Source organism: Orycteropus afer, unplaced genomic scaffold (genome assembly GCF_000298275.1).
Source record: "Orycteropus afer afer isolate SDZICR_OR568_19922 unplaced genomic scaffold, OryAfe1.0 scaffold00059, whole genome shotgun sequence".
NCBI lineage: Eukaryota > Metazoa > Chordata > Mammalia > Tubulidentata > Orycteropodidae > Orycteropus > Orycteropus afer.
Genome location: NW_006921646.1, coordinates 8427436 through 8447140, shown reverse-complemented (window position 1 = coordinate 8447140; position 19705 = coordinate 8427436). Strand labels below are relative to the sequence as shown.

At 38.7% G+C, this 19705-nt stretch overlaps 1 protein-coding gene across 1 annotated transcript in view; it reads right to left on the bottom strand.

Annotated features, from left to right (window-relative positions):
* The window catches only part of DNAH8 (dynein axonemal heavy chain 8), a 423841-nt gene that overhangs the window by 237782 nt on the left and 166354 nt on the right, over window positions 1–19705 (bottom strand). The window contains exons 36-42 of the mRNA XM_007939462.1: window positions 18242–18395; window positions 14636–14799; window positions 9983–10085; window positions 8049–8153; window positions 7461–7622; window positions 5820–6044; window positions 1047–1219 (exon numbers count right to left, since the gene is read on the bottom strand). Of these exons, the coding sequence (XP_007937653.1) occupies window positions 1047–1219; window positions 5820–6044; window positions 7461–7622; window positions 8049–8153; window positions 9983–10085; window positions 14636–14799; window positions 18242–18395 (1086 nt within the window). The remainder of the gene's footprint in view (window positions 1–1046; window positions 1220–5819; window positions 6045–7460; window positions 7623–8048; window positions 8154–9982; window positions 10086–14635; window positions 14800–18241; window positions 18396–19705) is intronic.

The following is a 19705-nucleotide window of genomic DNA, read 5'->3' as shown; positions in this document are numbered from 1 at the left end:
AGATTACCACCTTTCTTCTGAGGCATCTCTGGGTAGACTCAAACCTTCAACCTTTTGGTAGCAGTCTAGCACATTAACCATTTAACCACTCAAGGACTCCTGTCATGGGATATACCAAACCAAACCCAACTCACTACCATGGAGCTAATTCTGACTCATAGTGACCCTATAGCTTGTGGGTTACAGGAAGATGAAAAAGGCCCAGTTATTGCCCAGTGTGATATACTGGGAAGACCTGTGGGAGGATCTTCCATTGACTTGCTAGTCAGACTTGGCCACAAAACTTCACTTTAGGGCATCTATATCCTCATTTGAAAAACTCTCAAGCTCACTGTCATTGAGTCAATTCCAACTCATAGTGACCCCTATTGGGTTTCCAAGGCAGTAAATCTTTACAGAAGTAGATTGTCCCATCTTCTTCCACAGGGTGGCTGGTGGGTTTGAACTTCCAACCTTCTGTCTTCAAATGTCTTAGGCACAGCACCACCAGATCTCCTCTGTTGTTGTTGTCGTTGTTATGTGCCATTGAGTCAGCCCCGACTCATAGTGACCCCTTCTTGGGTTTCCAAGGCAGTATCACTACAGAAGTGGATTGTCCAACCTTCCTTCCAAGGAGTGGAGACTAAATTAGATCTCCAAAGTTCCTTCCTTTTTTGCAACTCTAAAGACTTGCTTTATGGTTCCATGGATATTGTTCCACTTGGAAACTAAGATTCATTATTAATTATTCAGAGTCACATACATGTTTGCTCTCATTCTTACATATTTTTCTACTTCATAAAATTTTGATGTATACGTATGACAGCTAGTTATTTCATTAGGAGCTCTGGTAGCATAGTGCCTAAGGCACTTGACTGCTAACCAGAAGGCTGTGAGTCGGGGCCAACTCGACAGCAAATAACAACAACAACAACAACAAGTTATTTCATTGTTAGACTGACTTTGATGAGATAGTATATTCTTTTGCTAATATTTTAATGCAAATTTAGAATGCTGTAAACACCTTAATTAATTACAAAATGAAACAACAAAAATTACATTCTTACCTATCTGTTAATGGAGTGATAACAAGACGATCAGTGCATCCCAGAAATTCATTTTGGTAAACAAAATCAACATTTGTAATAGATACCACAGTTTGATCCAAATCTTCCTTAAAATAAAATCTACTCTGTTTTAGCCATTCAAAATCAGTGATTGATTTGATATGCATTTTTACCTTAAAAATATAAAATACAAAAAGTTACATATACTTCAACTGCAATAGCATTAAAACATAAACATACAGGTAGTTTTTATTCACTCATTTACTAAGAATGATCTTTGTTCATGTAAAAAATAACAAACTTTTATTAAGTCCCACTTTGTGCTTCACAGTGTGCTGGGTGAACAAGAAAAGCATGGTTCCTGCCTTCTAGAGTTTACAGAAATGCACAAAAGACAACAGTTAAATAAGTAATTGCAATGGTGGGGGAAAAGCACTACCAAAAAAGTTCAGAGTTCGTGGAAATATGTAGCAGAACTAACCTATTTTGGGGGGTTTGAGAGGGGTACTTGATGGTTAATGTTATGTGTTAACTTGGCTAGGCTATGATTCTCTGTGGTTTGGCACTGGACTGGGTGCCCTTCCATAATGTAATCAGTAAAGTCCTGTGAAAGCCAGAACCTGTGTATGGTAGAAACCCGTCAGAGAAGAAAAACTCAAATATCCTCCACTGGGAGTGACAGAAAATTGGTAAGACTGCACTCTGTCAAAGATGGAAAACTTGCAAGAACCAGAAAAACAAGGCAGTCTCACAGGTTTCATTGTTTAATGTAATACGCTTCCTTTATGCTGATCTGATGTGATTAGCCAATCAGTTGAAAGGGAATTTCCCTTGGGGTATGGTCTGCCTCTAGTATATAAATGGATGTTCTGCAAAGCCCTCTCTCCCTCACTCTCCCTCCCTGCTTCCTCCTCCTCCTGCCTTTCCCTCTCTCTCAACCCTACACACTTCAAGGTTCTTCTGGCCACCTGACCTCTGGTTCTTGGGACATAAGCCTGCAGAAGTCTCAGGCTTACCACCTGACCTACAGATGTTGGACTCATCGGCCCCTGCAATCCTATGAGCCAGCAGAAATCTTTTGCCTCCTACCTGAACCACAGATTTGGGATTTGTCAGCTCTCACAATTGCATGAGCCATTTCCTCACAACTGTGCAGGCCATTTCCTTGAACTAAATCTCTCTGTATGTTTATATATACAAATATTTATATATTTATATACATATATACATGTATATATACATTTCACTGGTTTTGCTCCTCTAGAGAACTCAGACTAAGACAGGTATTCAGAGAAAAAGCCATCTAAACTAAAACCTGGAAAAATAGCAGGAATTCATCAGGGAAGCGAAAAAATAGGGGTGATGAGGTATGGGAGGGAGGAAGGCACAGAAGAGTGGTTGGTATGTTCAAGAAACTAAAAGAAGTCCAGTGGTGCTGAGGCATTCAGGGCTCTAGAGAAGAGTGAGAGCTGAGGCTTCAGAGGGCCAAGGGAAGGGGTTTTATCATTACCCTCAAGGCAACAGGAAGTTAAACAAGGAGACACACAATCATATATGCACACGGTCTTCCTGCCCAACACTGTGGCCAAGGTGCCCAACCTGCCTGGTCATCAGTATATGCCTGCTGGGAAAGAGTTTCTGGGCTCTTGTACCATAGATGCAAGATATAGTGAGTACCTGGTCCATCAGAAGAGCTAGAAACTAGGTAAGTACTTTTAGGAAATACATCCCATCACAACCACGTTCTGGAGTGCTTCATGACTTTGCATTGACAAAGTCGGAGAAACCACAGTCCTGCCCCACTCACAAAGGGAATAACCATTGGAAATTAGCCACTGGTCCCCTTCACTGCTCTTAAACCCAGAAGGTCCACTTCCAGGTCATTCAGCTGACACTACTTAAAAACGGGCTTCTGGCAACTTCAAAATGTTTAGACCTCCATCTAACCAAGTCTCCATATTCCTTGCTTTACTACTTACAGACATTGCTGTTGTTATTTGTTTCAATGTTTACAGCCTTGCCTCACCCTCCAGTTTGGAATTCTGGCTTTCCTTAAAGTAGTTTGTACTCATCACCTTAAAAGAGCTACTTTCAAGTAACATAGTCCAGCCCCAAGGATTCTGCTTTCTAATACAGGCTCCATAACCATGGAGATCCAGTCAGCTAGCTACTTTTAACAGATGATCAAACCAAAACCAAGCCCATTGCTGTCGAGTTGATTCTGACTCATGTGATCCCATGTGTTACATAGTAGAACTTCTCCATAGGGTTTTTTTTGGGGGGGGGGCGGGGCTGTAATCTTTACAGAAGCAGATTGCCAGTCCTTTCTTCTGCAGTCTCACTGGGTGGGTTCAAACCACCACATAAATTAGGTTAGTAGTTGAGTGTAAAGCACATGAAGAGTTAATAAAATCAAAACTCACAATAATTTACTCTCAGCCAAAATAGAATGTTACAAAGAAAATCTAAAAAAACAAAATTCCAGACTATCAAACTCCTGAAAATAGTGAATGACTACTGTCTGACTCTTGTAAAAAGTTATCTCATAGAACAAGCTGACCGAAAGGATGGAATGGGCTGATAACAGGACGTGGCTGACTAAACCCTATGACATCTTAAAGCCTGAGACAAAAAAATGAGGAATTAAGAAAGAAGGATAAAAAGGACCCTAACTGAGACAATTGCTGCTGGTCTCTCTAATGCAGAGAGTCAGCCCTTTTGCAAGTAAATTCTCCTTTTCTGTTTCTCTGGCCTAGTTCCTCTTGGCATTGGCAACCCAGCCTTACAACATATGCACCACCCAGGGACCTTGTCTTAGTTATCTAGTGCTGCTATAACAGATATACCATAAGTAGGTGGTTTTAACAAAGATTTATTTTCTCACAGTTTAGGAGACTAGAAGTCCAAATTCAGGAGTCCAGCTCTAGGGTAAGGCTTTCTTTCTCTGCAGGCTCTTGAGGAAGGTCCTTGTCTTCTCAGCTTCCCCTTCCTGTTTTTTTGGAGATCTTTATATGTCTTGTTTCTTGGCATCTACCTTACCCCATGTGATAGTTGGAGCTGTGTGTCAACTTGGCTGGACCACAATTCTGTGTAGTTTAAGCTGTTGTGATGTGATTATTCCCATGATGGGATCCAGTATATTCAAGGACAGCCTGGGAAGAGAGACATTCTTCTGTGGATCAGGATTCTGTTGTGCTGCCTACAACTGTCCGTGAGTGAACAGTCCAGTATTCGGCCTGGAGATCTTGGATTTGTCATTCGTTGGAGTCAACAGCCGGTGTACTGCCTGCCAGCCTTGAACTCCACAGCCCCTGTGGTTGCAAGAGTTGGGAAAAGCCTCCAGCTTGACGTGGAAAAGCTTCCAGCTTGATGTTTGATCCAGGAACTTTGGACTTGCCAGCTTCTATAAGTGTGCGAGCCATTTTCCTAAGGTAAATTTCTCTATATATACATATATATATAAGCTTTACTGGTTTTGTTTCTCTAGTGAACCCAGTCTAACACACCCCATCTCTGCTTCATAGTGTACATGTAATCTTTTTATATCTCAAAAGAGATTGACTCAAGACATACCCTATACTAATGCTGCCTCATTGACATAACGAAGATAACTCATTCCCAAATGAGATTATAACCACAGATACAGAGGTTAGGATTTATAACACATATTTTTGGGGGGCACATTTAATCCATAACAGACCTCTTTAACAGATAGTAAGGAGGAAAACGAGAAGGAGGAAAGGGAGGAGGAGAATAGCTAATATTTGTTGAGTTCTTACTCAATACCAGGCTGCCGTATGTATCATATACAGAAAAATAAAGCAATGGTAGTTAAATGGCGGTATATCAAAGCCACCTAGGTCTCTCACCTTACAACAGAGAACTGCTTTAGGAAAACATGGTCTTCCTCAAGACCATTAGTTAGAGTCCTACTGCCAAAGGAAATTCAAACACCACCACCCCCTTTGTCCCTCACCTTTACAGAACTTTGCCCAAATCATGCTCATGTTGCCCCTATTGGATACTAGAAATTAGACAAACAGGCATGTTGGTGCTCTCAAGCTTGATTCTACTTAGTCTGGACTTCTTCCTTCCCAATCAGCTCATCATAATTCATGACCAATCTCACCTAAATTATATTACCTGGTTATTTGGGTTGATGGAACAATTAGTTGGTTCACACCATATCAATTGGTTCCAGATGAATATATATATATGCTTGTTCAAACTATCAAATATAGTTATTTGTAGACATGGTTTATTGTTGTTGTTAGTTGCTATGAGTCAATTCTGACTGATGGCAACCCCATGTGTGCAGAGTAGAACTGCTCCATAGGGTTTTTAAGGCTGTGACCTTCAGAAGCAGATTACCAGACCTTACTTCCAAGGTGCCTCTGGGTAGGTTTGAACTGCCAAACTTTTGGTTAGTAGTCTGGTGTTTAACCATTTGTACCACCCAGGCACTCTAGACATAGTATAGGTGGAGACAATTGTGAAAAAGGACCAAGCAGATGAAAAGTAGGACAATATTAAAACCTATTGCTGTTATTTCTGACTAATAGCAACCCTATAGGGCAGAGCAGTAATCTTTACAGAAGCAGACTGCCATGTTTCTTCCATGAAGCAGCTAGTAGGTTTGAACCACCAACCTTTTGGTTAGCAGCTCAGCACTAACAGTCATTAGGCCACCAGGCTTTCTTGTAAGACAATATTAATAGTAGTAAATGATTAGAATACTACATTACTTTAAAATTAAGAATAAAGATACTTTACCAAGTCATCAAAAATATCCCTCTGATGCACATGGATGGTAATTAGCGTTTCAAATTTCACTCTATCAAACTTGGATAGATCATGTGTTGTTTGACTGATGAGAGTGTTCAGAATATCCAAAAATTTCTGATTGGTCACTTGCATGATTTTCCTGTCATCTTTTGCATTATTTAAAGCCTCTTCTGAGTCATGGGTCCACAACATCTGAATTCCCAGAAGCCCAACCTACAAATCCAAACAACAAATAAATTTGCCAAATATTTAAAGTCCATCTTCAAGAATATGTGGTGGCCACTTATCCACAAAGAGGCAAACCAAGTTTTATTAATTTAAAACTAAAAAGGAAACCTACATTTCTCTATCTGCAAGGGAGAAAAAACATTTAAACTTCTAACCATTAATATTTAATTATTTCAATGTTGATTTTTTAAAAAAATAATAATTAAAATAATGCCTACTCTTTATTTAACTATAAGTTTGTTATGGAAGATGCTTTGGAAAATTTTATGTAGAAACCAGAGATCTCTCCATGTATTTTTTTTTTTTTTTCCTTTCTCAAGGAAAACAAATGGAATTAACAGACTCTAAACTTCTATGTATTTTTCTTGAGCTGGATTTTCCAAAGGTCTCTTTGTATCTCCTAAAAATGATATGCTGCCTACCCTTTCTTGATTGCTCACTCTCTGTAATATCTATAGCTGCGTCCCACCCAATTTGTCTACAAGAGAGTAAGAAAAAGACAGAAAGGGAAAGGGAGAGAAGCTCATCGGTAGGTATCCTGAGGAAGGTGCAAATAAATTGTGAGTTGATGTCACCTTAGTCCTACAATTTCTGCTCCAGGAAAGGTAATAAAAGTACTCAGAACATGCCTCACCTTTACCTCCTTCCTGAAACAGCTGTCCTTTTGGGGGCCAAGCAACAGACTGAGAACCATTTGAACCAAAAAAGAATCCCACTTTGGCAGAAGACTGAAGATATACACATATTAACTAAAGAAAATCCTGAAAGTTAGTTAATTTTCTTATTATATTCTGTTGAACTTCTCCTCTGATCTAAACTTGATGCTCTCAAATCAGTTAATGTTACCTCCTCAGTCTAAACTAGATGGAGCCTCTCCTTCAGCTTACACAAGGTCAACCTTCCTTGAGAAAGAAAAAACATGTTGACTTAAAGAGCTATTCTCTCAACTTATCAAGTAGAGCATTGAATAAAGCTTTATCACAGGTAAATAATGCTAAATAAAGAAAATGAAAATAAAGTTTGTCAAGGATATTATACAATACAAAAACTCAAAATATTAAAACATTTCCAATAAAGGTTGACTTGCATAGTTTGAACAAGTAATTTGATATCATTTCGGCTGTCTCTTCTGTGTGTATAGTGATTCAGGATTTGTAAGAGCGGCAAGGGAAAGCAGTTGCAGTGAATGTTTCCCCTCGTCTTCTGGGGGAAGGGGTGGTTGGTGTAGCATGGTGAGGACCCACAGGTGTCTGGGACTTGAGTTTAAATGAGGCTGGATAGGCTACTCCAACTAATCCACAGCTACAATAGATTCCACATCATCAGGCCTAATGCCTCCTAAGCATCTGTCGTCTTTTTTTCCATTTCTTTTTATGCTTATTGAAAAATTGTGTATCTCACCTGTGCTGGAAAGTGATTTAGGAAGGGTAAGAGCTGAAATCCCGTATCACTGATTTGATAGAATGCAGATCTAATGATATTATGTAATGATGACATCTGCATTTTTAACAATTCCAGAAGCCAAATCTCCACGGGACCTTTCGCCATTACAGGATTATCCAACTAAAAACAATACATTACAAACGTATGGCAAAATAATTAGAATTTGATATTTTTACAGCTATCACACATTCAACACGATAAGTCATAGTACTTCAATGCAAAGCAAATAGTTTCACATTTTATACAAAATTTTTAAAACATAGGTTAAAATTATATAATAGTTCAGCTGGAAGGAATTATGAAGATTATCTAGTCTAAAACTTTCATTTTATAGACAATAAAATGAGTCTCAGAGAAGTTAAATGGTTTATCCAAGCTAGTTTGTGAAACAAAGCCAAAGCTACAGAACTAGAACCCAAGTCGCACCCTTTCCCCTCAAACTAACCCCCCCCCCATGCACACACACTTTTTTGGTGAGGGAACTGCTTTCTCAACCTAAATTTTTTTAAAAAATTTTAATATCAAAATTTCAACCAAGTTAGTTACCACAATTTTTTCTCCTTCTCTTGATATGACAGCCATGATACGATCGTAGTCTTTTGCATGAAATGTTACCTCATTTATGTTGTCAGATACTGCAGGGAGATGTGGCTATAAGAAGCACAAGACAGAACAAAAGCATCATACAGGAGACTAAACACAAAAGGTGCTGAGATACCTTTGTTGTTGTTGTTGTTGTTGTTATTTGCCATCGAGTCAGCCCCGACTCATAGCAACCCCTCCTTGGGTTTCCGAGGCAGTATCACTACGGAAGTAGGAATGCCCAACCAAGCCTCATTTTTTTTTTTTCTTTTATCTTGATAAACGATTAGTAATATGCTTCATTGGATCAAGAAAAAAATCATAACACAGACTCTACTTTGTCCCTTCACCAACTCGGAGGCCCCTCTTTAAAATCCAGCCCTGAAGAATGTTTTCTCCACGTCCTGAAGTGCCTCCTCTTAACCATGGGGTTCAAACCTGCCCGTGGCTCAGTAGAAGAAAAGACTGGTGATCTGCTTCCATAAAGATTCCAGCCTGGGAAACCCTATGGGACAGTTGTACTCTGTCCTATAGGGTCACTCTGAGTTGGAATCAACTCAATGGCAATAGGTTTGGTTTGGGTGCTTTTCTACATGGAAACTGAACCATACGTACTCCTACCCCCTTCCCTCCCAGATCTTCTTTCTTGGCTTGATCTCCACCTTTCATGGCTCTTACTTCCCTCGCATCTTTTCTCATCCCTATAACTCCCTGGAAACCAAGAAGTAAGATGACATTAGCCACTTCCTAGATTTCCAAACCAGAAACAGCCCCGGGATGGGTATTTTACTGCTTTCCATGCCCAGTTCCTACAGTCAGTTTCTCTTCTTTCTCCTGGAAATATTAGAAATGGCTAAAAATGACTTGAGAAGTATTCTGAGGGAATAAAGGACAAATCCAAACCAGAGAACTACTTAGCCTATTTAATCTAAAAATATTTAGACTAATAATATTCATAGGAACTCTCTCTGGTAGCGTAGTGCCTAAGGCACTTGAGTGCTAACCAGAAGGCTGGCAATTCAAACCCACCAGCCACTCCTTGGAAGGAAGGTTGGGCAATCTACTTCCATAGTGATACTGCCTCGGAAACCCAAAGAGGGGTCACTATGAGTCTGGTCCAACTCGACGGCACATAACAACCATAATATCCATAATATTGAATTACATTTAATAAACACATACTATGTGTACCAAAAACTTTGCTTTGCATTTTGCATTTTATATGAATTATCTCAGGAAATCCTCATGAAAATCATATGAAGAGGGGGTCATTAATATCCCAATGGTACAGATGAGGAAACTGAGGTACAGGGAAATTGAGAAGCTTGCCTAAGGTCATCTAGCTAGTGAATGGCATGACCACTGACTCCAGCTCACCAAACTGAATTCCCTCAAGTAGGTAGGCTCCAAGTACACAGGAAACAGACATTTTATAGTCAACATGATATTTTTAAAACACTTTAGTTTATTGTTGTTGTTGAGAATATACACAGCAAAACCTAACACCAATCCAAGAGTTTCTACATGTAGAGTTCAGTGACACTAATTACATTATTTGAGTTGTGCAACCATTCTCACCCTCTTTTTCTGTGTTATTCCTTCCCTATTAAAAGAAACTCACTACCCAAGTTTCCTATCAAATCTTCTAAGCTGCTGTTGTCAATTTGATCTCATATAGATAGACCTTAAAAGAGCATCCTGTTCAAGGCAGAAATTCTTTACTAGCTAGGCTAAACAACTCCTTGGTTTTAAGATGACTTCAGGGGATATTTTTGGTTTTGACATAATTTTTAATACTCTCCTTTCTACACTTTTAATGTTAACTGCATTTTTACTATTGATTACATATGCTAGTTGGAAAAAAAAAAGTATTTAGGACATAGATACTTAGAGTATACCTGTATGGTGTGGGAATCACTGGCTTGCCCAAGAATTTCCAGGAGAACTGGATCAGACACAAAGAAAAATCTTGGAAACAGTAATCGCTTCTTTTCCAAATACCTTAAAATAAAGTCAACAACACATGAACAAGTGATTTTTCTTCTGAGTTCTTTATTTTTTTATATATTTAGCCAAGTCACAATTACTAACATCTTCAATAACATAATAGTGAAATGAAGACTTCTGGTAAGATGGTGGAATAGGCAGATAAGCACCACAGCCCCTCTTCAACAAATAAAAGAGAAACTAATTGACAGAGATACAGAAGATAATCCTGGAGCCTAAGCTTTGAAAGGAACTATACAGAAGTGGATGAGGCATCAACTAGTGGAAAAACCTGAATGAAAACAGTGAGTACAGATTGGTTGGAACAGTGGTGTCAGCTACTCTGACAGGACCAACAGCCTGAATATTTCCAAGTGGTACTGGGACCTGAGAACTGACCTAAAGATCAACCCTGGTCACCAAGGGCTGCAAGGATGACTGCACTGGTGGCCTTTGATTAGGAAAGGAAACAACAATGAGGGAGACAACCTGAGTGGTGAACTTTCAGTTGTCCAAAGGGCACAACCATTTTGATTGTTTACACACAGCAGCCATTTTGGATATGTAAAGTGACTGAGTGCACAGCCATTTTGAATGTTTACAAGCAGCAGCCATTTTGGACTTTAAAGTGATAGCATTCTCATTTGGATTCCAGGGACCTAAGAATAGGCTCCATTTGCCAAGGACAGCAGGGTCATATGGGAGGCAGATAATGGGAAAAGAGACATGTGGTGAGTATATAAATGCTTCCAACTAGCAAATAGAGGAGCACACCATAGTACCCTGCTTACGTAGATAACATACAAAGAAAATGAAAATCGTGGGCAAGTCACTCCAACATACAATCACCAATTAAATATAAACACAAAAAAGTCACAATGTCTCAGAGACAACAGAGTATCACAGTCCACACAAAGAAGCAAGATAAATCAGGAGAAACAAGGGACCAGGATACAGACCCAAAACACATCCCTGAGGAAGATGCAGCATTGGAACTCCCTGATAAGGAATTCAAAAGAATTATATTTAGGTACCTTCAATGGATTGAGAGACAGATCAAGGAAAACACTGAAAAAAATGAAGAAAACACTGACAAAACTGAGGAAAACACAGACAAAATCCTAGAACAATTTTAAAAGACAATACAAGAATAAAATGACAAAATAAATGAAAAATTAGAAGTTATACAAAATCTATAGGCAGAAATCCAGAAGATTAATACTAAAGTTTCAGAAACAGATAACTCATTGAACAGGCCAAGGAGTAGAATTGAATCAATGGAAGACAGAATTAGTGAGATTGAAAGCAAATACCTCAATACTTCTTTGGAAAGTGAGTGTATACCTTTTCCTAATCAGAAAAAAGATCAAAACAAAACAAAGAGAGCCTAAGGTTCATGTGGGATACCATCAAAAGGAATAACCTATGTGTAATCAGAATTCTAGAACAGAAAGAGACTAATAAAACCACAGAAAAAATTGTCGGAAATTTGTTGGAAGAGAATTTTGCTGGTACAATGAAAGATAAGAATATATCTATTCAAGAAATCCAACAAACCCCAAACAGGATAGAACCCAAAAGAAAATCACCAAGACATATCATCACCAAACTCACCAAAACCAAAGACAAAGAAAGAATCCTAAAAGCAGCACAGGAAAAATAAGAAGTTACCTACAAGGGGCAAACCAATAAGAATAAGCTCAGATTTTTCAGCAGAAACCATGCAGGCGAGAAGACAATGGGATGATATATATAAAACCCTGAAAGAGAAAAATTTCCCACCAAGAATTACGTACCCAGCAAAATTGTCCCTCAATATGATGGTGAAATTAAGACTTCCAGAAAAGCAGAAATTAAGGGAATTTGTTAAAACCAGACCAACCTTACAAAAAATGCTAAAGGGAGTCCTTTGGACAAAGAACCAACAACAGTAAACAACAACTGACCATTAACACACATGATGACATAACTCAGAAATCAACCCAATTATAAAAGTATCCATAGTAAATAAGCCTACAAGATTGTAAACAGGGAACCAGAGACATCAATTTACAAATGAAGACAACTACAAACTAAAAAGAGGGAAAAACTGTGTGGTTACAGAACTTCTAAATGGTAGGGAAGTCAAAAGAACTACAAGATAGAATGGACTATTCTAAACTTGGGAAGAAATTATAAATCACAAGGTAACCTCAAAGAAAAATGATAAACTTTCACATCAAAATAAAAAAGAGGACCAGCACAAATATTTAGCAAATAGTAAAACAATAGCAATGAAGGAAGTGATAACACAATAAACAAAATGAGCTCAGCACAGAAAATTATATGGAACAAAGAAATCAATACCATGAAAAAGCATATAACAAAATGACAGCAACAAATCCATACTTGTTGATAATTACATATCTAAGAAGGGACTTTTCCCTAAAATTTATAGAAAACTCCAACACCTCAACAACAAACAAATTAAGAATCCAATTTAAAAATGGATAGAAGACATGAATGAACACTTCACCAAAGAAGATATTCAGGCAGCCAGCTAATACATGAAGAAATGCTCACCATCATTAGCCATCAGAGAGATACAAATCAAAGCAACAATGAGATACCATCTCACCCCAGCACTAGTGACAAAGTTCAACAAGACAGAAAATGGCAGATGCTGGCAAGGATGTGAAGAGATCCCAATCTCTTACATTTTATCTCTCATACACTGTTGGTGGGACTGTCAAATGATACAACCACTGTGGAAAATAGTATGGCAATTCCTTAAAAAGTTGGAATTAGAAATACCATTTGAACCAGCAATCCCATTACTAGGTATATGTCCGGAAGAAGTGAGAGCCAGGACAAGAACAGATATATGCATACCCATGTTAGGAGCTCTGGTAGCACAGTGCCTAAGGCACTTGACTGCTAACCAGAAGGCTTGCAGTTCAAACCCACCAGCCGCTCCTCGGAAGGAAGATGGGACAATCTATTTCCGTAGTGATACTGCCTCAGAAACCCAAGGAGGAGTCGCTATGAGTTGGGTCCAACTCGACGGCACATAATAACAACAACAACATGTTCATCACAGCACTATTTACAATAGCCAAAAGATGGAAACAACCTAGGTGCCCATCAACAGAAGAATGGATAACCAAACTGTGGTATATATGCACAATGGAATACTATGCAATCCTAAAGAATAATGTAGAAGCTGCAAAACACCGCATAATGTGGATGAACTTGGAGGACATTATGCTGAGTGAAAGAAGTCAATCACAGATGGACAAATATAGTATTAGTTCATTATTGTAAAAAGTCAAAGAAAAGTTTATATATAGAAGGGAATTTTCTTTGTTGGTTACCAGGGGTGGGAGGGGAGGGGAGGGAAAACTAAAAAAAAAAAAAATGCATTGACCCATGTCACTTTAGTTTTGTGTATTTCACTGTACATAAATTATATTTCAATAAAATGCATTTTGAAAAAAATAAACATTTTTTAAAAAATGATGATAGTGAAACACTAATTCATTTCCCTTTTGCCTCTGGAATGTTTGGTTAGAACCAGAGTCCATGCTTCATCACAGATGGCATTTGGGAAGATAAGTAAAAAAAACAGGAAGAGATTCAAAGCCTGGTTGCTCCATCATCTATTATCTTCTTTTTTCTCAACAAGAGGCCACTTATGACCCTTCTGAGAATATTGTGAATCTCATGGCTTAAGCCCTTAAAATGAACACATCTCCAAACTGGAACATTTTGAGAGTAAAAAGAGGCCAAATGACCATTAAGTCAGTATAGAAGGAAAGCTTGAACTGAACTGGGCAACCCAGGATATACTGTCACCCTATTTCAAATAGAAATTGAGAATGAACTGCCTTTTAAGAAAATCATCCATGATTTGTCTGTAAGGGTTCTCTTGGTGCACGTATACCTTACAGTGGTGAATGGTAGCTCCCAAAAGATATGTCCACACCCTATTCCTCAGAACCTACAGATGTGATCTTTTTTGGAAAAGGAATTTTTAAATGATGTAAGTAAGTTAAGGATCTTGAGATAGAGAGATCATCCTGGATTGTCCAGATGGGCCCTAAATACAATGACAAGAGACACACAGGGAGAGGAGGACTGGCGATGTAAAGATGGAGACAAAGATTGGAGTTATGCAGGCACAAGCCAAGGAATGCCTGAAGCCACCAGAAGGTAAGAGGAAAGGCATGGTACACATTCCTCCCTGAGACTGCTGAGGGAGCATGGCCCTGCTAACACCTTGATTTCCGATTTCTGGCCTCCTGAGCAATCAGAGAATAAATTTCTATTTTATTAAGCCACCCAGGTTGTGGTTATTTACTACAGCAGCCCTAGGAAATGAATGCAATGCCTTCACCCACCAACCTCCAAATCAAAGGTGGCTTTTTTTTTTCCCCAGAAAAATTAACTGTATATGAAATTTTAAATTCCTATCCCCACCTCCACCATCACAATCAAACTCAAAATGCAGCCAATAGTAGTAACTTGTTTGGGATAAAACACCATCATATATAAAATAATAAGTAATTTTAAAATTAAACTCTTACCCTGTAAGTGACTTCTGACATACTTCCAACTGTTCATGTAAATGAGGTAACAGTTGCCCCATGGTTTCATCTCCAACACAGCAACTAATCACATTGGGATTCTCATGAGCTCGCTGCATTATTTTTATCCATGATTTGTCAATATTCTGAAAACGTTTTGCTTCCTAAAAGCAAATCCATAGCCACTAAAGATTAGCATTTGGATAATAAGCTAAAGCAAAGTCTTCATTTTGGAATTTTCTAACAGTTCTTCGAATCACCTTCTATTAGTCTCGAACTACATATTTTTTTTTATTGTGATTTGGGTGAAAGTTTACAGAGAAAATTGGTTTTCCATTCAACAATTCATACACATTTGTTTTGTGACATTTACTGCAATCCCCACAGTGTAACAGCACTCTTCACACTTCCTCCGTATGTTTACCATTTCCCTTCTCCTTGTGTCCTACCCCTTCCTGCCTTCTTAGCTTTCTCCCTAGGCAAAAGCTGCCCTTTTAATCTATATGGTTGGTTGATTGTTCTGAGTGTATATCTTCCTAGTATTATTGTTCACTTTATGTTGTTGTTGTTATGTGCCGTTGAGTTGGACCCAACTCATAGCGACCTTGGGTTTCTGAGGCAGTATCACTATGGAAGTAGATTGCCCCATCTTCCTTCTGAGGAGTGGCTGGTGGGTTTCAATAGCCAGCCTTCTGGTTAGCAGTCAAGTGCCTTAGGCACTATGCTACCGAAGCTGGAAGTTGAGCTAGTGGGGTTAAGTTCAGTTCCTGGCTTGAAGGGTATCTAAGGGGCATAGTCTCAGGGGTTCTACCAGTCTTCATCAGACCAGTAAGACTGGTTTTTGTTTTGTTTTGTTTTGTTTTGTTTATAATTTTGTTCCACATTTTTCTCCCACTCTATTCAGGACCTTCTATCATAAGCCTTTTCAGAGCAGTCAGCAGTGGTAAACAGACTACATAATTTGAGAAGGCAATTTTTTTACATCCAAATTAATTTTGAACAACAAAGACCCAAAGTCACAAAACTGCTTATTGTAATATTGCTTTATCATAGTGGGGTTTATCATTTGTTTCCTTACATGTAACACCTTTTTCAAAGTGCCACATGATTAATATGCAGAGTTACCTACTTGAAGTACAAATCTAGTCTATCAACATCCAGGTGTTTTGATTTGATGAGCAAACTGAAGATGCACGAAAATAATTTGATTTCGGGATCCTTGAAATAATTACAGCTCAATCGTATCCCCCAAATCAAACCCATTGCTGTAGATTCTGACTCCCAGCAACCCTACAGGACAGAGTAAACTGCCTCATAGGGATTCCAAGTCTACAAATCTCTGCAGACGCTGATTTCCACTTCTTTCTCCCTTGAACAGGACCCCAGGGTGGGCTGGGGGAGGAAAACAGTAAAAATCTCAAACAAAAGCTCTGTTTGCATTTTGTAAATGAAGTTTCTATTTATAGTGGACGATAAGCTTTTCATTCAATTACAAAAATGCCTCTACAAATTGGCATAATCTGGCCTCTTAAAAAAATTCAACTTTCTGATTAAAAAACAAATTTTTTAGTTTTATGTTTTTAAAAGGTGTACAAAGGGAAATCAGCCATTTTCAAAACCACTTTTATCCTTGATTTTTATCTATAGAGGCCTTGTTTTTAGTATGGAAACTCAGTAAGAGCAGGCTTAACTTTATAGGAAGAAAGATACCTTCACTGTATAAAACTATTAGTTATTGGCATTTATTTAAAAGACCCTGTGGGGTAAATGACCCAGTTTTACCCTAAGTAAGGTGGCCTTTGTCCTTGACTTCAGAGAAATAATCTTTGGAATAACTGGGGTTGCCTTGGTCTGGGATTTCCAGGCTACATGAGAATTTGTACTGGGAGTGGGGGCTGGCCAGATCACAAAAGACTCACTTGGGAGGCTGCTATTAACTAGACTCAAGAGGAATGATTTAGGCTATCATGTAGGACTAGCCAATAAAAGCCTTAAACACTAAGGCTCAGTGAGGTTCCTGGTTGATAAGAACATCTGTTCTTAAGAAGGCAGAGTATCCCTCAGATATCACAACTTTGTGTTGGGAACCCTCCCAGACCTCACCCTTTGCATCTCTTTGTTTATATCCTTTTCTGGCTATAATAAATCTGTAGTCCTAAATCTGGTAACACTCTCCATGCATTCTGTGAGTCGTTGCAGGGGATTATAGAACCCAAAGGGGCAGCAGGAGCCAGTAGGTCAGAAAGTAAGGGTGTCATGTGGACTTCAGGATGTGGCTGGTATCCTGGAGGAGTAGTGGGAAAATAGCCCTGAACTTGTGGCTAGAGGTCAGAAGACTGAGGTGTCTTGTGGAATCTCCAAACTTGTACTGGCATCTGCCTATTTGGCAGTCTGAAGGATGGTGTCTTTTTAACTTGTGAGCTCTGACCTAGCTCCAGGTAGCTAGGCTCAAAAAGACAAGAGTGCCACAGGCACAGCTGGCAATAGGGATAGAGAAGCAGGAATGTGAGGACTATATGATCTCTGCATTTTGAGGACTGGATTCATGCCAATCCTTACCATCCAGGCCCCAATAGAGTTGTGTAAAAGTTTTGTTAAAGGCTTCTAAGGCTAAGTTTTCTTGTCTCACAGTATGTTTCTAATCTGCTATTATCAAATTTATTAAAAAGTAATTTGTGTTTGCAGGTTCCAAATTAATTTTAATAATACTCTCAGAGATTTAATGCAATATTAACTCACGGAAGTGATGAACTAATGTAATTTAATAGTACCATATTTTAATGTAGGAGCTCTAGTGGCATAGTGCCTAAGGCATCTGACTGCTAACCAGAAGGCTGGCAGTTCAAACCCACCAGCCACTCCACGGAAGGAAGACTGGGCAATCTACTTCTGTAGTGATACTGCCTCGGAAACCCAAGGAGGGGTTGCTATGAGTCACATCTGACTTGACGGTAGTGAGGTTTGTTTTTATATTTTAATGTACCTCATATCCTCAAACAATCTTAAGAGGATTCACTTTGAAAATGTGTTTCTTCTTTCTGCTAGTGTAAATTGGAGATTAACACTTTTATTTTTGCTTTTTTAAAATTTTCTCTGTAAAGGGTCAGATAATAAATATTTTAGGTTTTGCGGCCATATGGTATGTCACTCCTATTCAGCTCTGAAGTTATAGTGCAAAAGCAGCCTGTTGTTTTGTTGCTGCTGCGTGGATTCTCATGGCAATCCAGTCTTACTGTTATGTGCCATCAAGTCATCTCTGACTCACAGTGACCCCTCCTTGGGTTTCTGAGGCAGTACCTCTACGGAAGTAGATTGCCCAACCATCCTTCAAAGGAGTGGGTGGTGGGTTTGAACCGCCAAACTTCTGGCTAGCTGTAAAGTACCTTAGGCACTACACCACCAGAGCTCGACACACATAAATGGGCATGTCTCTTTTTCAATAAAACTTTACAAAAACAGGCACAAAGTTTGATTGAAGCCATAGCTCACCAAGTCCTGGTGTAAATAATCAAGATGTGACCATCTGTCTTTGTGAAGCTTTTTACAGAAATATACGGGGAGCACAAACCAAATTATTCTATCAGTAGTTATAAAAGCCATATTTACCTGAGGCAGTTGTTTGGCAATATCTCCACCAACAAAAACAGCTTCAAGATAAACCCAAAGATTCTGTACTACCAGCCATTCTTCAATTATATCTGAGGAAGTAGACAATTTGAACACCCAGTTCTGGATATTCTTTTTAAATGGAGCATTATATCTGAAAAATAAGAATGAGAAATATTATGTCTAGAGGAAGATTTAGAAAATAATATTGCTTAGAAAAGAAAATTAAAGAAGAAACAATCCCTTGGAAATGAGCATTTTTTTCCTGAAAGGGCAGTCTCTAGTAAAGCTCACACAGCTCTTGAGATTTTTGCTTCTTTATAAATAAAACTTACATAATTCCAGTTGATTCACTTGTTCCCTTATGCCAGTCATAGAATAGGAAAATAGGCCAAATTTTATGCCTGGGAAGTTCAGCACAGAATTGTGCTGGTTGCTTCTGGGAATAAAAAGAGAACAAGCAAAAGGATAGTTTTCCAAGACATCTGTGAACAAACTCCAAGTGAGGAGTACTTGTGAGAATAACACACAGGAAAACACTATTTGTTACTGGTCTGTGGAATTATTTAATCTAGGAAGAGAGACCAATATCCAGGAAATTTCCTTGTATGAATGGTCCTGCAGGCTTCATCAAGCCAGGAGATGGAGAATCTCTAAAGGAATGGTACACTTAAGAGCCCTAAAGGTCAAAGCAAAGAATACCAGAAAGATGTTTACTTGTGTTTAATTGACTATGCAAAGGCATTCAGTTGTGTGGATCATAACAAATTGTGGGTAACGTTGAGAAGAATGGGAATTCCAGAGCACTTAATTGTACTCATGAGGTACCTGAACATAGACCAAGAGGCTGTCATTCGAACAGAACAAGGGGATACGGCATGGTTTATAATCAGGAAGGGAGTGTGTCAGGGTTGTATCCTTTCACCATACTTACTCATTCTGTATGCTAAGCAAATAATCCAAGAAGCTGGACTATATGAAGAAGAACATGACATCAGGATTGGGGGATGGCTCATTAACAACCTGAGATACGCAGACAACACAACTTTGTTTGCTGAAAGTAATGATGACCTGGAGCACTTAATGAAGAAAATTAAAGACTTCAGTCTGCAGTATGGATTACACCTCAATATAAAGAAAACAAAAATCCTCATAACTGGATCAATAAGCAGCATCACGATAGATGGAGAAATGATTGAAATTGTCAAAGACTTTATATTGCTTGGTTCTACAATTAATGCCAAAAGATGTTTACTTGTGTTTTATTGACTATGCAAAGGCATTCGATTGTGTGGATCATGACAAATTATCGATAACATTGAGAAGAATGGGAATTCCCAAGCACTTGATTGTACTCATGAGGAATCTGTACCTTGACCAGGAGGCTGCTGTTCAAACATAACAAGGGGACACTACATGGTTTAAAATCAAGAAGGGAGTGCATCAGGGTTGTATCCTTTCTTC